At 39.5% G+C, this 26,951-nt stretch overlaps 1 protein-coding gene across 7 annotated transcripts in view; it reads right to left on the bottom strand.

Moving 5' to 3' along the window:
• Positions 1 to 768: 768 nt before the first annotated feature.
• hnf1ba (HNF1 homeobox Ba) overlaps positions 769 to 26,951 on the bottom strand; it is a 37,491-nt gene continuing 11,308 nt past the window's right edge. The window contains exons 1-10 of one of the 7 annotated variants that reach the window (XM_058080412.1): positions 19,067 to 19,628; positions 17,684 to 17,883; positions 15,705 to 15,972; positions 15,406 to 15,629; positions 8,240 to 8,394; positions 6,667 to 6,793; positions 6,403 to 6,585; positions 4,609 to 4,727; positions 4,367 to 4,411; positions 769 to 1,750 (exon numbers count right to left, since the gene is read on the bottom strand). In XM_058080412.1, coding sequence (XP_057936395.1) covers positions 1,730 to 1,750; positions 4,367 to 4,411; positions 4,609 to 4,727; positions 6,403 to 6,585; positions 6,667 to 6,793; positions 8,240 to 8,394; positions 15,406 to 15,629; positions 15,705 to 15,972; positions 17,684 to 17,883; positions 19,067 to 19,440 — 1,716 coding nt within the window. In that variant the 5' untranslated portion in view covers positions 19,441 to 19,628 and the 3' untranslated portion in view covers positions 769 to 1,729. The other 6 variants (XM_058080409.1, XM_058080408.1, XM_058080411.1 and 3 more) reach the window with 6 other exon arrangements.

The following is a 26,951-nucleotide window of genomic DNA, read 5'->3' as shown; positions in this document are numbered from 1 at the left end:
AGCTACTGTATCAGGTTGGCCTACTGAGAACACATACTGACATGAAAAAATATGAGGGCCACCCCACGACCCTAATCGTGCTAATCTACACGCGCTATAGAAAATGGATGGATGGAAAACAACAGAAAGATATGCTAAGAAATGATATACAATACAATGTGAATTATTAGTATGAACTTGGCTTTTTGTTCTGTTTTTCCATTTCCTGCAAGCTGTTTTTCCATTTAAAAATGTTTTCCAAATATTATATCTTTCTTCTTAAATAATACTAATAATTTTCTTTTCCTAATATGATAACTTTATTCTGTTAACTTTTGTCCCAAAATAATTTTCTAAAAATAACTTTATTTAGTTATTTTTTGTCATATGCCGACATTCATTTTCCTCACATTATTACATCATCTTTGCAAAATAATGACTTTTTTGTTAGATAACTATTGTTAAATTTGTTTCATTTAATATTTTCACTTCATTCTTGTGAAAGTACTGCAGATTTGTTTTATTTTTGCAGTTTTTTTACTCATACTTTTACACACTATTTGTAAATCTTGTTTATCTAATATTATTTTTTATAATTTTGTATTCATATTCAAATGTCTTCTATAACCAAGCCATTTCCCATGTGGATCAATAAAGCCCAAGTCTAAACCCACACTTTTGTGGGGCCTCCTATGAAAAAAATCTGAAAAATATGACAATAATAATGACAGTTCATGCTTTTAAATGTACTGTATGTGTAACACAAGCAGAGCAAAACACTTTGTTCACTTTGAAAAACAAAACTTTTACTCAATATTTTCTGAGAAGGTATAAATAATGATTTACGATTGATTTATGACTTTATACAAAAATAATACAGCAAATCAGACGTACGAGCGCCCTCCGATCAGATGGCAGTAAGCGGATAACAGTCACAACAACGACTTGAACTAATAATGACCTAATGCTCAACTGGAGAAGGGTGGGTGAGTGGGTACGAGGGTGGGGCCACTGGGATTTTCTAATACTGTTAAGAATGGCTGTTGGGACACCCAGACTCCCCCCCTCCGCTTGGGGGTGGATTCCAGTGTGACGAGAGCTGCTCACGACAACAATTTATGTTTTCATTCAAGCTGGGATGATGGGGCAGAATTATGAACCATACCAAAACATGGCTGTCGGGGGGGGGGGACTTGTAGTGTATTTGTTTTGTTTTGTTTTTTCTTTGTCTGCAGGCAGCTTGAAGCACAACTGCCTTGTTTTGGTGCCTTCACTCGTATAGTGCATGTATAACATCATATATATATATATGTACAGTATATATGTATTCATTATTTATAGTCTTGCACAACTTTGCATAGTCCTCTCAAGATTGTCAAAAAAATATATCACAGTATGCACACAAGAACAAAAAACACCTCGCAGGCATTCGGCAAACATGGAAGACTTTGTGGAGAAGAAGGCAATCATCCACGAGATCAAACGTGTCGGGATTGTCGCACAGTTCAAAGACTTCCGCTTTCAAATGTTTTTTTGTTTGTTTGTTCCTTTGCAAAAAGGGGGTCACCGAGGAAATACTGTGTTGGAAATCAGCCATCCAGCTTGATCATGTGACCTCGCTGCTCCTCTTGTTTGTCCACTGACTTCATCATCCACATTAATAGTTGCCATGGTTACACCGGGAGGAGGAAGAGGGTGGAAAAAATGCGCTGCGGTTGCCGGGCAGCGAGGAGGTCAGGTGTGCACGCTCTCACCAAGCTTGAAGAGGACACTGGAAAAAAAAAAGAAGGAAAAAAAGTAGGGCACAGTTACATAAAACAATAAAAGCAGTCGGGTCATGTGACACTTCCTGACACACAAAACCTACGCAAACAGCCCTCGGTGAGACACACCTGCCCAAATAAATTCCTCGCCCCTCTCCTCTAAGATTGTTTGTGGAATTTATTTCTGCAGCTGACCTCCAGCGTCGCGGCCCCGCAAACACCTGATAAAAAAGGTGACCTGCGGCCGAGACCCGGCTCGCTCATAATGGAGACGCAGGAAGGTGAATGCGGCAGGTAGAATGGAGGCTTGCTCGGTAAACAGGGAGTGTTGTAAAAAAAAAAAAAAAGGCTGAGCACGTTGGGAAGAAGGCTGCACCTGATAAGGAAATACCTGGGAGGGCCCTGCTGGACTAATTGTTGCTTCAATCAATCAAATCATACCAAGACGCACATTGCAGTCTCATCACTACAAGGCCTTTTGACTCACTCTCAAAATCTCTGACATGAATTATTTTTTTATGTTTTAATTATTATTGTTATTATTTTATTAGTATGTGAAATTTAAATACATTAAAATTATTATTAATTACTTGTATATGTGTTTATTTCCAACATATTATGTCAATTGTAATATTGTTAAAAAATGTAGTTGCATATCTTTAATATTTTCTAATATTGTAAAAATGTTGCAAATAATTGTATATATTTTTAGCTTGCTATTTTTGTTTATATTATTAAATATATGAATGTAATATTATTTTCCAGTATAATTGATCATCCTCTTTTAAAAAAAAAATTGAACAAAACAACATTTATATAAATATAAATACCCCAAAGAGGGAAAAACTAAAAATATGCAAAAAATACTATACTAAATATTACTACAATAATTTACTACTCTAAAACATATTTAAAAATATTTTTAAAGTTGTTGCTTTTCTGGCCAGGTATTTTTTGTTTTGTTTTATTTTGACATCTTCCTGTTCTTTCAAATCACACCAAGAAGCACATTGCAGTTTCCCTTCCAATACCATCTAATATTCATTATTTTCACCTGAAGATTTCTATGTCTACTTTGAAGGGCTCACTCCCACAACTCCATCACTTTGTTCTACTACACCGCAACGCTACGACTTGATCAACTCCGGCTTGTTTTGCTCAGTCATTCTGTTCATACATACTAGTATGTGTACATCACATACTAGTTAGGGGGTGCCGTTAGGGGTGTCTATATGTGCCCCGCTGGCGACCAGTCCAGGGTGTACCCCGCCTCTCGCCCGAAGTCATCTGGGATAGGCTCCAGCGTACCCCCGCGTCCCTAGCGAGGATAAGCGGCAAAGAAAACGGATGGATGATGATGATAATATATTGCATGATAATATGATAATATATTGCAATCTACTGTATATGTTATATCTGCTCATATGCACTCTGTGTGCGCAAGAGGCCCCGCCTCCACCCACCGAGACAAAGACCACTGTATGACTCACAAAAGGGCCACGTTTTTTCATCTCATGAGATCTTGTGACACACCTACTGTAATATACATCAATGGGTTTTTTTTTTTAAAAACTGTATGTTAAATATTTATTTTTAAATGTTTTAGGATACAGTGTACATTTTTCAGTGGATTTTGCTTTTATTTTAAATATTTTACTTTTTTTGTTCTTTTTTTACATTTTATTTTCTGTTTTTTGTACAATTTTATTCTGAGTATTAAAATTGTACTGTGTGTAAGTCAATGGATTTTGATTTTATTTTAAATATTTTACTTTTTTGTTCTTTTTTTACATTTTATTTTCCATTTTTTGTACAATTTTATTCTAAATGTTGAAATTGTACTATGTGTAAGTCAATGGATTTTATGCATGTCAACAGAATTGCATTTTTTCTGCTTTAAAAATATAGTATATTGTAGTGAACATGTGAATGGATTTTTTATTTTTGTATTTTTTTTTAGAAAATATTATAAATATTTTGTCAATCACATTTTGATTTTATAACATAATATAATGTAATGTAATATAATATAATGGGAAGACATATGTAAATAAATGTCATCCTAATTTACATGGAATAGCGGATAAATATATGCTGTTTCTGTTGAAGCACCCACCAAGCCACAGGGATGCCCCCATCAATCATGCAGTGGGCCTCAGCGTGGGAAATTGAGCGTGTGAACGCACCACTGATGATGACGTTTCAGGCTAGAGTGATCAGCGAAGTCGGAAAGAGGAAGCAGTGCAGTGAAAAAGAAGAAGAAGAAGAGGCAGAAAGTTGCTCCCACCCCCTACCACCAGTATCACCACCAGTATCACCACCAGTATCACCACCAGTATCACTCTCCCCAAGGCTGGTCGGCCGTGCTCATCTGAGCGTAGCATGACAGAAAGCAAAAGCTTCACCGAGCTTGAGAAGTTTGATTAGAAGAGCGTGGCTCATTTCCTGCTGGAAAGGAGGGTGGCATCAATCACGGCACGTTCAGCTTGAAGGAGCTAGCCAGTGATTGGAGAGGAAATGGAAGGATGGAGGAGAGGAGTGTGCCACCTATCCTTTTGTCCCACATAGAGAGCATTTCTTGAGGGGTGGGGGGTGACAAACTCAACTAATAAAACAGTATTTACCCAGGAGAGACTCCCGAGTTGCACCATCTTGTTTACTGGAGCGTCCTAATGTGACAGGAATTACACAAGTCAACACACACATCATAACACACACACACAAAGCTCTCTTGGTGCCGTCTACTTCCTGGTTATCAAGTGTACGAGGCATGCAAATATTAGCATCAACGCTGCGTCGTGAGGTGTAGGGGAGCATAAGGAGGACAAGGAGGAGCTGGACAGAGGGGCGTGTCAGAGGGGCTCACCGACTTGCTGGAGGACATGGAGCTGAGTGTGCTGATGCTGTTGGCGTCGGTCACCACCATGGCCGAGGGGAAGCGCGACGGGTGGGAATATTGGGGAGGCTCCTGCTTGTGAGGGTACACTGGGGAGGACAGGAACATTTATGAGGAATGAGTGGCTTTCTAGACTTAAGTCCAGACTTAAGACAGAAGTATTGGGACACACCTTTCACTGCCTTTTGACTCCCTCTCAAAATCTCTGACATGAATTATTTTTTTTATCTTTTAATTATTCATTTATTCATTCATTCATTCATTCATTTTCTACCGCTTTTCCTCAAGAGGGTCGCGGGGGGTTGCTGGAGCCTATCCCAGCTGTCTTTGGGCAAGAGGCGGGGTATACCCTGGACTGGTCGCCAGCCGATCACAGGGCACATATAGACAAACAACCATTCACACTCACTGTTGTAATTATTATTGTTATTATTTTATTAGTATGTGAAATTTAAATACATTCATTCATTCATTTTCTACCGCTTTTCCTCACGAGGGTCGCAGGGGGTGCTGGAGCCTATCCCAGTTGTCTTCGGGAGTAAGGCGGAGTACACCCGAGACTGGTCGCCAGCCAATCACAGGGCACATATAGACAAACAACCATTCCCACTCACATTCATACCTATGGACAATTTGGAGTCACCAATTAACCTAGCATGTTTTTGGAATGTGGGAGGAAACCGGAGTACCCGGAGAAAACCCACGCATGCACGGGGAGAACATGCAAACTGCCAAACCAAAACATGCCGCCTAAATTTAAATACAGTAAAATTATAATAAAAAAATATATAAAATATATAAAAATATTAATTACTTATTATTAATTATTAATTACTTATGTGTTTCTTTACAACATATTATGTCAATTGTAATATTGTTAAAATATTTAGTTGCATATATTTAATATTTTCCAATATTGTAAAAAAAAGGTTGCAAATAATTTTATATATTTTTAGCTTGCTATTTTTGTTTATATTATGAATGTTTTAGTTATTATTGTTATTTTATTAGAATGTGAAATTTAAATACATTAAAATTGTTATTATTAATTACGTATTATTAATTACTTATATGTGTTTATTTACAACATATGTCAACTGTATTATTGTTAAAATATTTAGTTGCATATATTTAATATTTTCCAATATTGTAAAAAAAAAGGTTGCAAATAATTTTATATATTTTTAGCTTGCTATTTTTGTTTATATTATGAATGTTTTAGTTATTATTGTTATTTTATTAGAATGTGAAATTTAAATACATTAAAATTGTTATTATTAATTACGTATTATTAATTACTTATATGTGTTTATTTACAACATATGTCAACTGTATTATTGTTAAAATATTTAGTTGCATATATTTAATATTTTCCAATATTGTAAAAAATGCTGCAAATAATTTTATATATTTTTAGCTTGCTATTTTTGTTTATATTATTAAATATATTAATGTAATATTATTTTCCAGTATATTTGATCATCCTCTTCTTTAAAAAATTGAACAAAACAACATTTATATAAATATAAATACCCCAACGTATTGTGGGGAAAAAAAACTAAAAATATACAAAAAATACTATACTAAATAAAATATTTTTAAGGTTGTTTCTTTTCTGGCCAGGTATTTTTTGTTTTGTTTTATTTTGACATCTTCCTGTTCTTTCTCCTCTGATTGTGCCATATTAAGCAGCTTGCCTATTAGCTGTAATAATAATAAATACAACATTAGTGGGCCAGTTTAGAAAATGTTGTTGCTACTGACTGTGCGAGTGTGTGACGGTGGCCATGAAGGGCTGCTGGCTCATGTGACTGGGCGACTGCTGCATCAGGCTCTGCTGGTGCGGACTGTGCAACTGCTGGGAGAACTGGACGGGTTGCAGCGCCGCCAAGCTGCCCGCCACGCTGTTGATCACCGGCACCGTCTGAGACTGCGACGTGTTTAAACCTGGCAGCGAAGCATCATGCGGTTCATCACACAGGAAGACCCAAAAGACAAAATATGCTGCTTGTGGTAGGGAGGACATACTCTGTGCGATGGCCATGACTCCAGAGAGAGGCATGATGAGGTTTTGTGTCTGCTGGTGGCTGTGATGAGAACTGTGGATGTTGGTCAGCGTGCTCACTGGGGGTAGGCCTCCGCCCGAACCTGAGATCTGGGACAGACATTACATGAATTAAAGTCTTTTTTTCACCGACAACAGCCTTGCATGCAATGACCAGTAACTACAAACAATTACAATTTTAATCAGTATACAATCTCTATGCCTAAATCTTCTCATTCAGATTTCTAACAGAACTCCCATGAGTGCAGATTCAGGAAGTGGTGACGTGGATGCTAATATCACCTTGAAGTCTTACACAGCGATTGTGTTGAGCTAAAAACTGATGACTACACCGAGTGTAGGTAGGATTGCAAGGTTTATAGTGCGTCTTTCTCTGTAAATATTCCATGTAACAACGTGGACACCTGCAACGTATTGACACCCAAAATATTTTTTCTTTGTAAATTTGTATGTATAATCAGATACGCCCAAGTCCGGAATATACGGTAGACACTAAAATATTAAGGAAAATGTAACATAAATCAATATATTTATATAATTTTGTATAATATTGAATGATGAAAAAGGTTGAAAAAAATCCAGTGCTATAATAAATACAGATTACAATAACTAAATACAATAAATAAATAAATATTGTATAAATAGTTAAAAATAAACTAATTGGGGTTGGGGATCACACAATAGACATAAATAGAATTATTTACATTAATAACACAAAAACACTAAAATAAACTAAATCAGTAAAATTCATGTGTATATTTTTTTAAAATCAAACTGATAAATTAATCAATAAATAGAATTCCATAAAAATTCTGGTATTGACAAAATATCATCTCCCATTCAATATCAATATCGGTGGGATGCAGGTGTACCTAATGATGGGTGATACATGTCGATGTTTACTTAATTGCTTTAGAAAAAGGGTAACACTCACACTCTGCAAAACACTGATATGGGAAAAAAAAGAAAGAAAACTAAAATTATGTGCAGCGGCACTTTTGTCCTTTCCAGGGTGGTCCGACTACTCTTGGCATGATAAATGGTGAAATATTTTTGTGACAATTAAAATAAAAGAATAGAAGGAGCTTTGTAAACAGTCAAATAGTTGTCTAGGGTTGTGTTGTACGTATGTCTTCAAAGTGCTTCAGTACTGTGACTCATCACATGGAAAGCACAGTTGCACCACCTTCCAAATGCTGCACACACGTTTCCTTGTCACAAACCAAATATTAGACCAGGGCAGAGGAAAGAAACTAAAAAAAAAAAAAAAAAAACAGAATCAAATGTATGCGTCATTTATCTGGCAGCAATCCATTTGGCGTTTAATCAATAAGGAGAGAATGTTTCTTTGTTGGCCCAAAGGACGCGCACGCCTGCTGCCACTGCCATGGTGCACGCTACAAGTCAGCGCAGTATCCAAATCCACAATGTGCTAATTGTTGTCTCCATGGGAGAGGAACTTTATGCTAAATGCAGGGTCGCTCTTATCTAATCTGAGGGTGACGGAGGGAGGGGGGCCCAGGTGTGCTCACTCACCATCTTGGCGTCGGGTGACAGCAGACTGTGGCTGGGGTCCAGTCCTCCCGGAGAAACCTCCTGGAGCGCTGACTGGGTGGTGGCCATGGCACTGCTGACATGGTGGCTGATGCTGGTGGAGGACGTGACCTCGCCGGGACCCTGGCTGTATCGCACTGACATACGCAAAGAGACGACATTAGTGAGAGATTTCATGGAGCACCATATGCATTGGCATTATTTGACGCTTTTTCATAAGAGTTTCACATTATTAGGTTATTATTACACACCTGAAACACCAATTGGAATAGCAGTAATGATTTCTATTGTCTTTGTGGGGGATGTGAATGTTGAAAATGTATCCATAAAAATATACTTTGTTGTCATTATACCTATTAGCTTTGCCAACTTATAAAGTGTTTCTGTACTCACAGCAAATTGAGGGAAAAAACGCAGATAGTTACACAGTTATATCTTGTCAAAGCATCTTCCTGCTGGAAAGTATTACTCTCTGCTGGGTTCATATATTTTCTCCTGCAGATAGTGAATTACCATGAAAAAAAACTAAAATAAAGAAAAATAAATAAATCAGGAAATATGCGGGGGAGTGAATGCTGTACTGTGGTACCTTGTTTTTTGTTATTGTTTGTTATTTATCCAAAAAGGGAGGCAATTTGTCACAAGAGAAATAATGTAAATACATTTAAGCTGTTCCACACACCTAAAAATTCCCTAGATTTTATGGGGAATAATTATAGTTATTATAGAAAACAATGCTATATTGAACTTCTTGTTGATGTGGACTTCCCGTACATAATTTCAACTTTATTTGGACCCATGGCAGGTTATCAGTGGTCTCACTCGACAAAAAAAATGCATGGACAGTATGAATCAGCAACACGTAGTGTGCTTTGCTGAAACATTAAAATTAAAAAAGGTATTTTAATCCATTGCTACTCGAGTGTTATCATAATGCTCCTCGCAATTATATGTCTTTTTAATGCATTATTAACAACTTAGTAAATGATAATTTTACCCTTAAAATATATATTTATATAATCAGAGGAATTTATTGTCAGTTGTCACCTCCACAGGTAGGTCCATCATCCGTCCTCTGTGAACCAGGAAGTTCAAATAGGGCACTAGTTTGACCTTGGTGGGGGCGTATACTCTACTAAGTCTATAACAGCCCACAATAGGTCATGATGTAGCAGTTGCAAAATGCTGCTCTAGAACTTCTACTACAGATTGTAGCGGTCTTGTCGTCATCGACTGAGCTCACCTGCTCGCTCTTTGCCTCCGAGCGAGGAAGGCCAGAGCAAACAAACACATTGACCCGTGTCCATCGGTGCTATCTGCTTAGCTCAGCCAAGGCCATGCACTGTGTGTGATTACACGCACTGTCCAAAAACTCCCAGCAACATTATGGTCACCATATTCACAGTGCCTGGTTAGAATACCATGTCTGGACTCCTTGGGGTGTCTTATTGGAGGTCTAAAGGAATGCGAGCCCTCCCACCTGACCAACACCACTGACAATCAGATGCATGTTTACTGATGCAAGGCCCCTCTGATATCAACAGAGTAAATATTACACAATTACAAGCAATGTCAAACACATTCTTATCCTGCGCTCTCACGCACACACACAACACACACTGTGCCGGTTGCAGAGACAGGTTTTGTTTGCGCTCTAGATCTCCCATCTTCCAGTCTGTGACCCAGGTGAGGCAGCGGGAACTCCCTAGCGCAGGGATGCATGGACGCATACGGACAGGTTGGCGATAAAGAAACGGGGTGAGGTGATGACACTAAATGTGAGCAGTGATAGACTCATTGATTTTGTGTCACTGCTGGAAACTGGAACAGGATGTTTGTGGATGAAAAAGGAGAGCCTCGGGTAGTTTATCTATTCCTGTGAAGCAGACACTCAAGGTGCGATATCTATTACGTACTGGTGTGAGCGGCATTGAACCATTTATCAATCATCTAAAGTAGTCCTGTTATTTTATTTTGGTTGCTAAAATAATGAAATATACGGGTACATTTTTCAACAAATTACGGTGAGTTCTGACACCAAACAAACTACAGTATGTATTTTTATGTTATATATATATATATATATATATATATACGTATATATATATATATACGTATATATATATATATATATATATATATATATATATATATATATATATATATATATATATATATATATATATATATATATATATATATATATATATATACTTACATTATATATATACGCATATATACATATATTTAATATCAATAATCAAAGCTGTTTGTTATTTTACTATATATATTAGGGATGTCCGATAATTATCCATACTGATAATTATCGGCCCGATATCAGCATAACAATGCAGATATTTTCCAGATCATAAAAACCAAATTATTACAAATATTTAATAAATATTTAAATATTAAATAATAATATTTAAAAATGCAATATACAACATATACGTGTTCATTCCCCCACAGGAGACATGTCATGTTAGACATATCGATATTTGCTGATCTTGGCATCGGAAATTGAGGTATTGGGCATCCTTTCATTTATTTTAACTATTTTATTTATTGGATTTAATTCTTAAATTAACTTTTGCCTTTAGTATCGCTGAAAGCCACCTTAGCAGGTGTAAAAATACAATCCGTCTTTATTTTTTTCAAGCTGCTGCACCTCACACTTTCCAAACTACTGCAGACAACACATCAGCAGTTCTATAAATAACACAAGCTCCAGGAGGTGCATCCCATTTCTTTAAAAATGTAGTTAAACTAATACAACATTTATCTTAGCTTAACTGCTACTAAGACTGAAAGGATCACCTAAACACTTGAATACATTAAAAAATCACATAGTGAACACCTACACCTAAATTTCAAATGTCAAATTAAAGACAAACCAGCCATTTAAGCTTGATTTATATCCGTCCTCCATTTTGTCCGGCCCTCCCGACTTCATATTGTCTCCGCAACATAGTCGTGGCCCCGCAACACTCCGCCGGGCATTGTAAACACAGCCGCAAGACAATAAAGCACTCCATTGGACTCATGACCCCCATGGCCACACAATGGAAGGGTGCTCATAAAATGGCAGTTATCTCGACCTCTTAAAGCATCAGAGGGAGAAAAGGATGCTATTCAGGCCCCGTTTTGTTTTTCTGGTCATAATTCTAACTGCTGGGACAACTTCTAAGATGCGTTTAAAGGCTGCCAGCGGAGACACTAGAAGTTTAAATTTGGAGGTTTGGTTGAAAATAAAGTGTCATTCAAAGAGCAGAAGGAGAGCAGGGGGAGGGCGAGAACTTTAAGGAGGGAAGTGGTAGCGAGAGAGTGGAGCAGCTTAAAGGCCTCCAGCTCCCTGTGTGAGCCATGTACTATCAAAGCCTGCCTCCCCAACCCCAGGCCGGCCTCATTGTAGTGGGCTTGCATATAAGAGACCTCCTGGGTCTCCGCAGGACGTACCCCGTCCTCTTTTTGCAGCAGCGGGCCATCTTTTCTAAGTGTAACTAGCCCTAAGGTGACTGAGAGCAGGCGGGCTGCCCACGGAAATCGCCCCCACACCCTGCTACAGGATCCGAGTGTGCAGATTCTGAAAGCTTACACAGCGCCGACTCGGTTCCGCTGCATTTTTACGGTAGAAAATCCAGCTTTTCTTCAAATGTTGAGTTGCTATGGTGTCAGAAAGGGAGCTTAAGTAAAATTGATGTGTTTGTGGAGATTCACACCTCATTGTGAGATGCCCTAAACTGGATGGATGACTTCATTAACCTCAGTCAACACAAGCGACAGTGTGCATATATTACATAAGGACACACTCCCAATGCATGTGTCCAAAGACAGTATATAGCCTGGATGTCCACTTTAGTAGGTACACAATTTAATAGGATTCAATACTGTATGCAACACATTCTACGAACCTCACCATAAAATAACAAAATACAATATAATCATAAAAAACATGAAGGAAGATAACTGCACAGGGTAGTGGCAAATAAAATTCAGCACCTAAGACCAAAATATGTCAGTGTCATAATATGTCAAAATATGTAACTATCATGATGATGGGACGTCACATGATTTTTAGATATAGATAGATAGACTTTTGCACAATTGCACAATAACACAGCAGTGAAATTGTCGAAATGTCGTTGCCTGGCATAATAAATAATAATGTGGAGAATAAATAGATGACATCAAATATGAACAATGTACAGTGTAAACATAATTTGTACAAATAATTTAGAATAAATAATAATAATTTAAAGTCTATACATATATACATTACATTTTACTCACGTGGAATAATTTAGCCTTGAGTCTTACGTGATGGCGGTGTATGTACATGAAAAGTAACAATATCCAGGATTAACAGTTTATCATTATTATACCTAAATAATAAATGGCAAATGGTCTTTCACTTTTAAATAATTTAAAATATACGCAGAATACAAAATCCTTGTAAAGCTCTGTGTGTGTATCGTTATGTTTGTAATGGCAGATCATTTTGCATTCAATTGTGCAGGTGCACCTCCTGTCAGGGGTCAAAGGTCACAGCTACAGTACATCGCACCGTTTGATGATCTATTCACATGCGATCCACTTATTTCACGGAGTGATTCACAATCAATACAAACTGCCAACGTGAGAGCAGAATTCTTTGATCCGACCCAGCGATGACCTTTCTTGTATGACTGAAGGAACCACAGTGGCGATGGTGGCTCAAGAAGGGGGGATTAACATCTCTCCATCTCTCTTTCTATTGGCCAGCAAAGGGTCATCAGTCCTGTCTGGCAAAAAAAGAGCCAATACCCCAGTGGACAGCTCCTGCTGCTCCAAGTCTGCAACCAGCCACCGCTACTACACTACAGCCCATAAAGGTAAGGGGGATGTAAAAAGAGTCCCCTCCTTAAGGGCCCAGCAGAGATAAATGAACCTAGTTTGCAGTCACTGCAGTCTTCTAATACAGCAGACAATGGGGACCCCCGCCGGGGAGAGGTATAGAGAGAAGAAGTCCGAGGAGCCCCTTATCAAAGGCCCGGGAGATGTAGTACCAAAGGATTTTAATTGTCCATTAAGCATGCATAATACAGGCCGTGCCCTAGCAACGCAATGAGACACCCTGCAGGGGTATTATTGTCCAGCCTGGGCTGACACTGAAAAACAGCTGATGCTGTCGGCGGGACGCCAGCAGGACACCTTGTAAGCAGCCAGCTGAGACCCTTCCGTCCTTCCAAACTCGAGGTCACAGCCTGGTCAGGTGTTCCGAGCGACGGCGACGCAACAGAGAGCCCAAGCAAACAGACAAGTGGTTTATCACAAGGTAAAAAAGAGCAAGCCAAGGCAAACAGTTTGTTTTCCCGACAAAGCTCACATCGTGTTCGGACACGGGTGGACACAATAGGCCGTGAGCCGCGCTCGCCGATCCCACTTTTATGGAGGGTGAGTGATGGCACGGAGGATAAAGCTCGGCAAGGCCTATCAGCTTTGTTGTTATGTCGTATACACACCAGGTAGACTCTGTCAACACTAATTACTCCCAAAGCAAACACCAGGTCGGGGTGAAATGGTCACAGCAATACCGCGCTGGCGTTTCCTCGTTTTGGCAACGCCTCCGATTGGAGTCATTAACAACAGGCATAGAAGGAGGAAATGCGGAAATGAGGGCGTTATGTGGTGGTAACCTGGCGGAGCCCTGCTTAACCCCACCCCCTCCTCCTCCTTTAACCATCCCCTGACCCTGGCCTGACCCAAACCCTGTCACGGGATGGCCGCCCTTTGTGTCATGCTCCTCCATGCTGACTTTGGAGTGGAGATTGCAGGTACAATGCGGATTGTTCTCAGTGTGTTTTCAAAGATCAGAATAACAATGGCATTTGCTCAGCTCACTCACTCACGCTCATTGATCACTTGTCCTCTCTTTCTACGCGCCTCTGATCGCATCAACGCAGCCTCCCCGAGCGCGTTCTCACACACGGCGGCAAACAGGCTCGCTGATACCTACCACAGCTTCTCTTGGAACTTTGATTTCAGGAAGTGGACCAACTGGCCATCGTACAATGAGCCCTGAATGGACGTAGATGGTCGTAGACTAAAGTGTATAAACGAGTCAACTGTCTTACTGCTGACTATTACTGTCCTTTCTCCGTGTTGTGGGGGCAGCATGGCATGCTGACCCATGTTGCCTATGTTCAAATGCACGCATGAACATTTTTTGTTGGGCTTAGATGATTGTGTCGTCACAAGTTCTGCCTAGCAACAAGTGAAAAAGGCTCTGGGTGATTCTGTCGTTTATTACGAATCATATCATTATTTAGCAGACATGTTGCTGGCGTAATTTGATGTTAGTGTCACAGAAATAGCAATATTTAGATCATGATATGATGTTTGATTCACTGATTTCAGGAAAATGTAATAATGATATTAGAAGCAAAATTTCAACAAATCTGCAGATGTAACAGAAAGAAGATCATTTCGTAACGATAATGCATGGTATGCTGCTTGCCTCACTAAACTCAAGAAAAATGAGTATTAAAGATGGCTTTAAATGCTACATTTCAACGAATCTGCAGATGTCACAGACGAAAGAGTATTTTGTCAAGATAGTGCATGATATGCTGAATGCTTCACTGAACCCAGAAAAACAACTGAGAAGATAGTTGAACCAAAAATTCAACAAATCTGCAAATGTCACAAAAACAAATGTATTTAGTCATGATACTTCATGATTTGCTGATTTCCTCACGGAAGTATAGTAAAGTGAATAAGAAGACATTAAATGCAAACCATCAAACCATCTCTAGATGTCACAGTAATAAGAATATTTTGTCAAGCTAGTGTATGATATGCTGTTTGCTGAAACAGTCAACCCAAAACGTCAACAAACCTACAGATGTCCGAGAAATAAAAGTATTCCATCAAGATAGAGTACTATATACTGTATGTTTCTCTAATGTTCGAAAAAATGAAGACAGTAGAAAAATCTGCTGATGTTACGGAAACAGGAGCATCTATTTACACACAAATAAAGGCGCAATGCTAGCCTTTATATTTCTGGTGCATTTCCATTTCACACAGATGAATATACAACACCCACCAAAGTGTGACTGGGTAGCAGTTTTGCTGTGCACAAAGCGACACGCTATTTATAATCTTACTTGGTGGTGAAGTGCTGGTCTGCGGGTGATGCGGCGAGCCGTGGGACAGCAGAGGGTTGATGCTGTGCGTGGGTGTACTGTAGGCGTCCATGGCCAGCTTCTGCCGGAAGGCCTCCTCCTTGCGTCGGTTGGCGAACCAATTGTACACACGCACCTCTGTGACCAGATTGGAGCCCAGTCCTTGGGCTTTGGACGGGGACACGCCCCTCTGGAGACATTCGGCTCTGGAAGAGAAATGGAGATATATTTATTAAACATAACAGAGGGCTAACATAAGAAGGCTCTGGTAGTTCACCAACCTGTTGCACTCCTCCACCAGAGCCTCCCTCTCCTCCTTGCTGGGATTCTTCTGCCTCTCATAGGCCTGGTAGAGGATCTGCTGCGACGCGGGCCCCCATTTGAAACGGTTACGTCTCATTTTTTTGCAGGAGGGCTCGCTACCGACCTCTTCGCCGGCCTGACCCATGCCCTGACCGGAAGGGTTGAACTCTGGGAAAAAAAACACCGGATCCTGATTGCCTTTGTCTGTCATATTGCTGCCAGAACCTTGAACTGCCTGGTTGAACTCTGCAAAAATAAGAAAAAGGCATGTTTGTTACAATCATGGAAGGAGTTGTGCAATGTTTGTGTTGTCAAGGAACAGTCTAAGAAAATACAATAACAACAATTGTGCAAAAGTCTGAGCCCACCATTAGATGTGTTGTTTTACGATTGCTATTATAACCATATACCATAACCTGAGTGTCACTCAGTAGAGCACAGAACTCTGTTGGCACTATTTGTTCTGGTTCGAAGGGAGGGTCACTCTTTTAACTACAAAATTTCATTCAGTCTACAACAAAATGACTGAGCAAAGCATCTTAACAAGAGAGGCTATCATTGCACATGTGCATGGCAACGCAGAGGCACATTTGACTGGTTAAGTCACTGACGTGCAGCGTTACTCAAGGATAAATTTAATTGGCAAAAATTACAATGATGTGCAAGAAAGTTGTGGAAATTGGAAAACAATGGTCAAAGGCGGTGCATAATTTGCGAGGATTTGTTGAATTTGTGTGAATTAGCATAAAGGCTACATTGCAAAAGGCCTGTAGGCTCTTATTTCTGTGATATCTGCAGAACTGTTGAAATAATGTCTTATTCCGGAGTTCAGCAGGCGTGGCAAGTGACATATCATGCTCTGTCGTAACTGAAAACTCTTATTTGCGTGACATCAAAAGTCAAAAGTAAAATGTCTCCTTCAAAACAAAAAGTAACCTAACTAAAAAACACAAATGAGGCCGAGGTAAGCAGCTTATCATGCACTTCATTATGCAATTTTGGGGAAAAACCCCTCAAATCAGGCTGTCTGTGTTGAATAATGTGCTGTGAACTTGAGTTTAATGTGCAAATACAGCATATTCTGTTACATTTGTTGGAATCACGTGATTTTAATGGTTGAGGTTACAAAAAACAATTTTATAAATTGCAAGCTGATGCCGTGTTATTAAAAAGATTATGCCTCAAAGCATCACAACTGGGGGCTCATCCACAGATGCAAAACTTAATCATATCTGCATATGTGCAAAAATATTATTTAGTCACGATAGTGCATGATATGCTGCTCATGAAGCCAGCTGAACTCAGTAAGAACACATCAGACACCGAATTTCAATGAATCTGCAGATATCACAGAAATAAAAAATTCCAAAAATGCATGATAAGCTGATTTCTTCAGCCTCAGCGGACATTTAGGGTTGCTAGTACGTTGCTTACTTCCTGGTTTGAAGGAGAGCAATTGTTCCATTGAATCAGAATGGCATTAAATCTAAAATCTCAACAATACTGCATAATATGCTGCTTGCCAAGCCCGCTGATCTCAGTCAGAAAGGTCATGAAAATAATAGCAATGCTAACAGTATTTCGTCACTGTAGCGCATGATAAGCTGTGACCTCATTTAACAGTTGTATTTCTTATAGTTGAGGGTGACACCTCCATTGACTCCAAATCAATTCCTTTATTCAGATTCCCATCCAAACCTAATGGCTTTGCAGTACTTATTCTTTCTCTCCTACTAAGTCAAAATGGTTGCAGTTCAAAAGGTCAACAAAGCTAATGGTGGCCAAGACTTTTGCAACGTAATAGCCCAAAATTATAATAAAAGTATATTAAAAAAAGTCCAAGGAGGATGTAATATTCAAGCCATATTAGAGAAATGTAACAGTCTGTAAGGACGCTTGGGGCTTCAGGTCAGAATTGGGCCTTTTACATGCAAACATGAGCAAAAAGTCAACTTACGTCTGAGGATCTCCCGCTGCTTGCGCACATACCAAGTGTAGAGGGCCGCTCTCTTCTGCGTCTTCATGGGCGTACCCTTGTTGAGGTGCTGGGAGAGGTGCGACTGGTTGAGCCCGGTGATGTCCACCACCTCCCGCTGGGGAATATTGTGCTGCTGCATGTAACCTTTGATCATGCGGGCGGCCCGCCATGGATCCTCTCTATACCAGTTCAAGATAAAAGTGGAAAAAAACTACTTTAAACGTACTGAATATACTTTTCACCAACATGCATTATAAACAATTGTACTTCTATGAATCATGTGATCAATAGTTATTTCCCTGTTTGAGGCCTGTTTGTTGGCAAATAAGGCCACAGTCTTGTTTATCACAGCTGTAGCCACTTAAATATTGCAAATATGTCCCCAGGGGAGTTCAAGTGCTGGAAAACTTTGGACTTTGCAGTATTTGTTAGGAAAGTGCTTAAAAATGAAGGCTTTTACACACATTTTTTGCACATTTGTAATAAATTTAGTTTGACATGTTGAAATTGCATCACTTTTTGTTAATATCAGTCAATATAGTAATAATGACACTACAATTTTAAGGACATACAAAGGCTATTTAAAATCACTTAAGTTACAGAAAAGTTTGAGTGACACGTCACCGCGTATTCGTTTTCAAAGAATAGTACATATGACACTAAAAAGAATAAAAGTTAAATCATGGAACCAACACCAAACAGTCTCACCTTCATCGGCCTCATTTTCGTCAATTTTGAACCAAAATAATAACAATAAAACAAGCAGGAGAAGCTCCCATAAATAAATTTTAGCGACTCTCCGCGCGTCTGTTTGTTTTGGAGAATGTGGAGGCCCGCATGGAAGTGTGCTGCTTAAGTGGGAGATGTTAGTTTATAACTTTTGACAATGAATAACCAGATCTCCATTCAAGTCTAATCGCACGACACTGTGTATCTTTCAGTTGATGATTTATAGAATAAAATTAATAATAACTCAACTACACGTGGTTTAGTTGTGGGGATTCTTTCCGGTGACGAGTCACCCCCAACGTCACCTCTCAGACAGTATTTTTTTAAATAAATAAAATGATTACTGACATTATTATTGTCGTGCTATTTTGGTCCTAAACACACCCTCTTCAGTGTTAGATTTCGTTATGTTATATATTGTACTTTAGAATGAATGGCGCAAATAAATGAAGTATAGCAATAATTCGTCTGAAACTGTACAGGCCCGTGACCTACATATTAATATACCAACAACCCCAAATAAATAGAGATAAATGCGTCTTATTTTAAATATACATATATTTTAAATATACATATATAATCTGATTATTATATTGGTAATTTAATTAAAAGCAAAATGCGGGGCGAACTCACGCCAACATGCGCTCCACCTCGGCCCTCTGCTCGGCCGCCTCCTCGGTGTTGAGCGACTGGAGTTCCTTGAGGATGGGCGGCGTGTCGTAGTCGTCGCCGTCCTCGGAGCCCTCGTCCCCGGACAGCTTGGCCTTGCCGTGGCCGTTGGTGAGCGTGTGAAAGACGGGCTTCGAGTCGCACTCGGCGCCGCTGCCCTTGTGGGAGGGCGACAGGGGCAAGCTCTCAAGTTTGACCCCGAAGCCGGCTGCCGGGATGTGAGGGTCCATGTCGTCCAGGGCTTGGATCAGAACCTCCCTGGTGACCCCGGAGTCCAGCAGGGCGCTGAGGAGCTCCTGCTGCAGGGATGTCAGCTTGGAGACCATTTTGGAGAACATTAAAAACACAGCATAGGCCTAACTAGAAGGGGGGAGGGGACGTAGGGGGGAAGTTAAAAAAAAAGAATAAGTTCCGTTTGGGTTCTGCAGGTCCAGTGTGATGAGGAGCAGACTAGTGCTGACACCTGTTTTAGAGGCCAGTGGAGGGGAGGAGGATAGTTCTACTATGCCATGATGCTGCTCCAGTACTGGGGGATATAAAAGATGGTAATGAGTGGGCTGGCTGATGGCTCTTTATGTAAATCCAGCCCAAAGAAGGCCCTCTCTGGGCCAAGGTGTGTTTACACTGCACTGCTGCCGCTTTTATTGGCTCCGCTTATCAGCAAAACTTTCATGGACTTTGGACCGGCTTGTATATGTGCCATAAAGACTTGGAAGAAAGAGGCAGCGACGGTGCGGCCCACTACCACCTCAACATACAGTACATGGCAGGGCCTGGTTCCGAATAATCTCCATATGACAAATAACCGAGATGTCTAAACAAAACAAAATCCATCTCATATAATGTGAGTTCAATATTGTAAACTAATAAAAAAAAGAAATGGTCTCTCAGTCTGAATGTAATTCCTGAAATCAAATATTTTTGCACCATGTTCTAATTGATTAAGGTGCACCTGTATATAATATGGGTGTCACTGTCACAGGACGAGTTGATACACAAGATTGGGTTTATAAAAACTAAACAAGATGATATTTTAACATGAAAAACGCATAATGAAAACAAATATGACTCATTTAATTTATACTACTTTACACATGTCTGTTTTCTGCTACAGAGACAAAAGGTCTCAATCCATTCATGCCGTTGTTCTATGGAACAAACGTGCCAATATAATGATAGTCACTTAGTGTGTGATTACATTACATACGTATTTATTATATTATTACTATAGTATCATATATTTATATTATTATAATTATGTATCACCAGTCCAGGGTGTATCCTTGTGAGGATAAGCGGTAGAAAATAAAATATAAAATAATAATGAATAATTATATATCAAACCAGGCCTAGAGCCCACAGGACATTTTTTTTAACCAGAAATCTTGTTCTTCATTTTAAAATGTTTTTCATTCGTCTTACTTCTTAAAAAAATGACCCAAATACTGTGTTTTGCACCTATTCTGTCTTTAAAGCACCATGATTTCTCCAATAGATTGACCACTTGCAGTTGAATACACCCTCAAATTCTAAACGGATATTAAAACAGTTGACTAGGTATAGCGCACTAAATACACCTCATTAGGTACAGCAGCGTAATGGCATCCAATGCAAATGTTGTATCAAAAACAGTTTCAGGGAAGTATCAAACTAATAATACATGGCTGAGTACTGTGGTTGTAGTGTGCAGTGGTGTACTACTATACTATATTGCAAAACTTTGGTCAACCTTTTAAGTTCCACTATATATAGGGGCACTGAGCATTTGATGCAGAATGACTGAGACTTAGCTTTACACACATATTTTCTTATGTCTGATGTGATGATTGCTACTTCAAGCGCTATTTTTTCAGTTAATTATATAAAAAAAAATCAATTTCTGTTATTTTCATCACGAAAAAATACATGCACTTCAGGGCAATATTTTGGTTAAGGTCCATTAAAATGGAAATTTGCATTTTTATCTTTGCAAAAGAAGAACAACATGAATCAGTTGCTGTGGCAACACAACAAGCCTGCAATCTAACATGACTATTCTCCTACAAACGATTTGCAAGCACATCTACATGGGTAAACAAACAGGAACAGCTACTTCCCTATCCAAATAATGGCTAAATAAGTGCTTGTTGGTTGTAGTATCAATGTGGTTGATCATTAGTAATACTGCTCTGACGCTTTGTTGTGAATTATCTGCTAAATTAGCCACCTTACATGTAAACACGTGGAGATAAATGGGCCATGATGTTGAAGAAGAAGAGAAAGTCCATCACATACTATATGAGCCCTGGAGAGTGGATACTTCAGGCCAGTAGGAATGTTCATTATTGCACTACATTGACTCAATAGCAGGGTCATTTTCTTATTTCACATCAAAGACTTGTCAATATCTTTTCTTTTTTACATGTGTTCTTATCTGCTGCTGCTGTTGTATAAAGTTGGAGATGCACACCTGAGCTGCCCTTCGCTCTGCTGTAAAGAGACCTGCCAATATGTTGTGTGTGCATGGTTAAAATACATTAGCGGTGCACGTCTGACACATACAATGGAAATTATTCATAGGGGCAAACAAAAGAGTCTCAATTGTTCATGTTCAATCATAATGTTATTTTTTAAATGCTGCTTTATGTTTTATTTGTTTCTCTGAGGGCCACATAAAAGGGTTAAATGTTGGGTTCTGCTGCCGGTGGTTTGAATTTATTCATTCATTTCCTACCGCTTATCCTCAAGACGGTCGCGGGAGATGCTGGAGCCTATCCCAGCTGTCTTCGGACGGGAGGCGGGGTACACCCTGGACTGGCCGCCAGCCAATCACAGGGCACATATAGACAAACAACCATTCACACTCACATTCATACCTATGGACAATTTGGAGCCGCTAATTAACCTAGCATGTTTTTGGAATGTGGGAGGTACCCGTAGAAATCCCATGCACACAAGGGGAGAACATGCAAACTCCACACAGAGATGGCCGAGGGTGGAATTGAACTCGGGTCTCCTAGCTGTGAGGCCTGTGCGCTAACCACTCGTCCGGTTTAAATTTAAATGGTTGAAAAATGATATATTAGGATGACACTGACGCCTTTTTCCATCCATCCATTCATCCATCCATCCATCCTCTACTGCTTATCTTCTTCAGGATCACGGCCTAAGCCTACCACAGCTGACATTGGGTGAAAAGCAAAACTGGTCGCCAGTCAATCACATGGCAAATACAGGCTCAGAGAAGATAGGCAACTTGACTTTGTCTTTCATGTAAATAGCCACAATGACAAAAGCAGTAAATTTGTATAAATACATTATTATCAAGTTCACTGTTTTAAGCATTACCAGCAGGCGAGGAGGTCATAAGAAGCCACACACATCGGTGAGGGTGACACACACACACAGTTATGACATGTTCTCATGTCTCCATTTAAAAAAAAATCCATCAACCATTAACGGCAAATAATAACAAAGGCAGTCGAAAAGTTGATCCAGTACACGGAGCATCCTGCCTGTTGTGAAAGCAGGCCTGTGCACTGGAGCGCGCATCAGGACACGAACTACCCATTACACGTGCATGCCGGCTGTCACCTGTTTGTCCACACACACACACACACACACACACACACACACACACAGACCAACTCATGGCAAAATGTGTTTGATGGAAACTTCACTTAAGGAGGAAAGACGGTGACAAAGTAGCATCCTAATAAACTGAAATTGCAGGGTCACTATAAGCTTAGGCGCCATTGGGGCCCCAAGAGCTGTGATTCGCAATCTCTGTGTTGTGGCACACAACATTAGTATTTCACTTAATTGGTTTGAAAATTACGACAATTAAATGCTCTTCCACTAGATGGCAGAAGGTACATGATTACCCTGTTTTTGCCATTCGAACAACAGAATAAGTCATGGCATGTTTCTAGCGGAAAACATGTGTATTGGCTCAATAAAAGTTGGGAAACTGGGAATATGTTATGATTTTTCACAAAATACATTTAAAAATATTATTTCTTCACTATAACAAGGTTGAGAAAAATGCGAATTTCCCCATGGGGATGAATAAAGTATCTACCTACCTACCTAAAATACAATGTGACAGTCCAAGCAAGATGAAATATATAAAATCAATGTCAAATGTGCTTATAAATGTGACTTCTTTTAAATTACCACACACTTTCTACGCTTCTACGATAGACTAGTTTGGCTGTTTTCAGTCCCATTATCTTAAAATAATTAAATTAATTAAATAATAATAATAATAATAATAAAAACATCTCCTAACAGAAGATAAAATATTGTTTATTTTACTTATTTTAAGTAATATATTTCACATGTCAGAATATGTATTACTTAAGATAAGCAAGTTGGTCTCGGATAACAATTCTTTTTAGCAAAAAGGGTGTCAAAAATATGCACTTAATATAAAATATTTAACATACAAAGGTAACGGACAAAAATCGAGGAAATTTTGGACGCTAAACAGGCAAGCCAAGACAAACTTTTTGCAAAAATGTTTGCTGTTAAGCGAAAAACGTGCTAACAGGGAGGGACATTAACCGAGGTAGCATAAATGACGGATGGACTCCCTGTACATTATGGCGAGATTTAATTCAATAATGTTTCTTACCTTCTTTAACAAATTCCTGGCAAAAGTTTTCAGTTTTGATACAGTGTCAGAGAGGTATTAAATTAGCAATGCATGCATGATTATTGTGGTTGTAGTTTGCAGTGGTATACTACTGTAATGTACAGTATTGCAATACTTTGGTCCACAAGGACACTAAGCTTTATTATCTTTGTAAAGGCAGACCTTTCTGACAGACATATTTATGTATTGTGTGCATAGGCAATAATAAGGTGCAGAAGTACATTAGAAGTGTACATACGTACATAGAAGGGAGCTCAACCAACCCCCTACGACCTTTTCTCCTATCGCTTTAAATTCTTTGTTGTGCACCAAGCGGAACATTTGGAAACCTGAAAGGGCAAGGGCAACATAGTGTGTGCGTGAGATTCAGGAACCAGTGGCTGTATAGCGTTCCGCACACTGAGCCGGACCTTAGCCTCAACCTGAACTCTGCCTCGACCGAGACACCAACTACCCTCACCACTCCTCTTGCTCCATAACCCCCCACTCCCTCAGCAACGTCTCTACGATTGGAGGTGATTGACTGCAAATCTAGTCACCCCCATACCCAAAAGTATAATCATCATTCAATCAATCAATGAACTGTATAATTAAACAGCACCATAAGCAGAAATCTCAGCCAATCATTTCAGATGATAAGACCAGTTCTCTCAAATGATCTCCGCATTGTCAATCTGCACTACTTCTGTAAAGCCTCTTCACAACTTGGAATTAAATACAAATTTATTCAATAATTCATTCAATTAATGTTAATTATTAAACAAATGCCTATATTGATGGTAATAGTAATGGTTTTATTTCATTTGAACATGCATCAGATTACAATTGAGTGCATCCCATAATCAGTTCACAGTTCCACATGTCCAAAAGGAGTAGGAAGAAGCAAAGCTTATTAAATCCTACCCCGCCATCTGGTACTTTTACAATCAGTAACTGTTACTTTTGTTCACTTCCTGCTTTCTATAATACAGTTTAAGGTTTTTTGTGTGTGGTTTTTTTTGGGGGTTTTTGGGGGGTGTTTTTAAACAATGTACCTCGTACCGAAGTAGGAGGTGATATGATCATCCAATGACATAATGGGTACCATAGTAAGTGTCAATATAGTGATATATATAGCACATCATGACTGGTTCAAGACTCTTCATCCTTGTATGGTAAATAAATAATAATAATGATAAATAAAACTGTCACGGTCCGGCTTGTGAATTGTATGGTTCGACCCCAGGATGACCTGGTAGTGTTTCTTTGCTTTATTTTTCAGTTTCTATGTGTTGCCATATCGGTGTAATCTGCCCAAGGCCTTCAGAATCAGGAGTGCTGGCCCCTGTCAGATACACACTATTAGCAATGGGGCTGGGCTTGTTTTTTTTTAGCCAATCGGACTTCCGCTACGCCGCTAGCCCTAGATATCAGCACTGAGCAAATCTGGGCAAAACTGTTGAACAAGCCATGTTGGGCCCCCAATGGTCGACTGAGGAAGAGAAAGTGGCATCTTTTGTGAATATTTAATCTATGAGCCTTTTTCTATTCACGCTCGTCAAATTTGACTGAATGGCGACTTTACAACTTTACCACCGATCCATCACCAGTGGTAATTAGCCACTAACTTGAAGTTGCTAGCAGTTAAAGTGGTTTGAAACCCCACCATACTGTCTTAAAACATTTTGTTTTTTGATATTGGCTTTCACAGTGTTTGGCCACAACATTCTACCCAGCCCACTCAAGACCCGGGTACCAAACGTACCGCTCGCCACTGCATTAGGACCTTTGACAGGCCAAACTGATGTTTTTTCTTGCTCTTGAATGCAGCTTACCGGCTTTCAAATCATTTTTTTAGTATTGCTAATTGCCTCCAGGAAGTGGAGACAACATTCACGCTGACTCATTGTATTTTGATGGCTTTGGCAACAGCGAGTCACACAAGGGAGTGCCGGTGAAGAGAACAGATTCTTCCGTGGAGAGAACGACTCATAAAAGTCCGCAAGATAAGAAGTTCAAGATCTCCTCACACAAAAACCCAATTAATCATGCAAATCCTTGTTGCACTTTTTTATGGCAATCATGGTCGTCCATGTTGTGTTATCTGCCATAAAACCATCAGCCTGCAGACTTTTTTCCCCACAAGAGCTCTGATTGCATCACTGTGTCCCTTGACTGGATGGAGCAGCAACTTTGATCCCAATCAGGCTCATGCGATTTCATCATCACGCCCTCATGGTTGACGACAGGAAGGTGTCTGCATGACACAGACACACACACACGCTCTTTTTGTTTGCCGCCCTGTGATAGTGGCTCGGAGGCTACAAGGAGGAAAGTGATGGAGAAGCCAAGTGCTCCTCCCAATTCATAAACATGACCCGCTGATGATCTTTGGCCACTGAGGGCCCTCGAGGCTGGCACTCTTTTACGCCGCAGAACGTGTGCGCTCTGTCAACACGCACCACGGCGAGGTGTGTATGTGTGGGTTTCTGCTGATTGGAATCGGGCCCAAGACTTGAAAGTCTCTCGACTGTGTTTGCGCTCTACAAAGCTTGTGTGTTTGTGTGTGTGTGTGGCCAGGGATTGAGGGTTTCCTTTTCTTTTCTTTTGTTAAATCGTGGCCCACCAGAGCAGCTTTGAGCTTTGTTAGTCATGACACTGACACATGCTCTCTGGGGCCTCGTGTGGTAGACTATTTTGAAAAATGACCTTCTTTCTCACTACAAGGGTGTCCAAATTTTTCCACCAACGGTAATGGTAATGGTTTTATTTCATTTGAACATGCATCAGATTACAATTGAGTGCATCCCATAATCAGTTCACAGTTCCACATGTCCAAAAGGAGTAGGAAGAAGCAAAGCTTAATAAATCCTACCCCTCCATCTGGTACTTTTACAATCAGTAGCTGTTACATTTGTTCACTTCCTGCTTTCCATTATACAGTTTAAGGGTTTTTTTGTTTTTTTTTAAATAATGTACTCGTACTTCGGTACGAGGTGATATGACCATACAGTGACATAATGGGTACCATAGTAAGTGTCAATATAGTGATATATATAGCACGACCAAGGGTCGTATACCAAAAAAAAAAATCCAAGAATGAAGAGGCTTTCCATTATGTTTTTTTTCATTTTCTAAAATAGTTAAAAAATGTTTTACATACTAATTTTTCAAGTCAAAGCAATGTGTTATTATTAGTTTTCAAGTCTTTAACCTCAAATCAAGTCTCAAGTA

Source organism: Doryrhamphus excisus, chromosome 8, assembly GCF_030265055.1.
Source record: "Doryrhamphus excisus isolate RoL2022-K1 chromosome 8, RoL_Dexc_1.0, whole genome shotgun sequence".
In the NCBI taxonomy this organism is placed as follows: Eukaryota; Metazoa; Chordata; class Actinopteri; order Syngnathiformes; family Syngnathidae; genus Doryrhamphus; species Doryrhamphus excisus.
The sequence above is the reverse complement of the archived record's forward strand: the minus strand, read 5'-3'. Positions and strand labels throughout refer to the sequence as shown.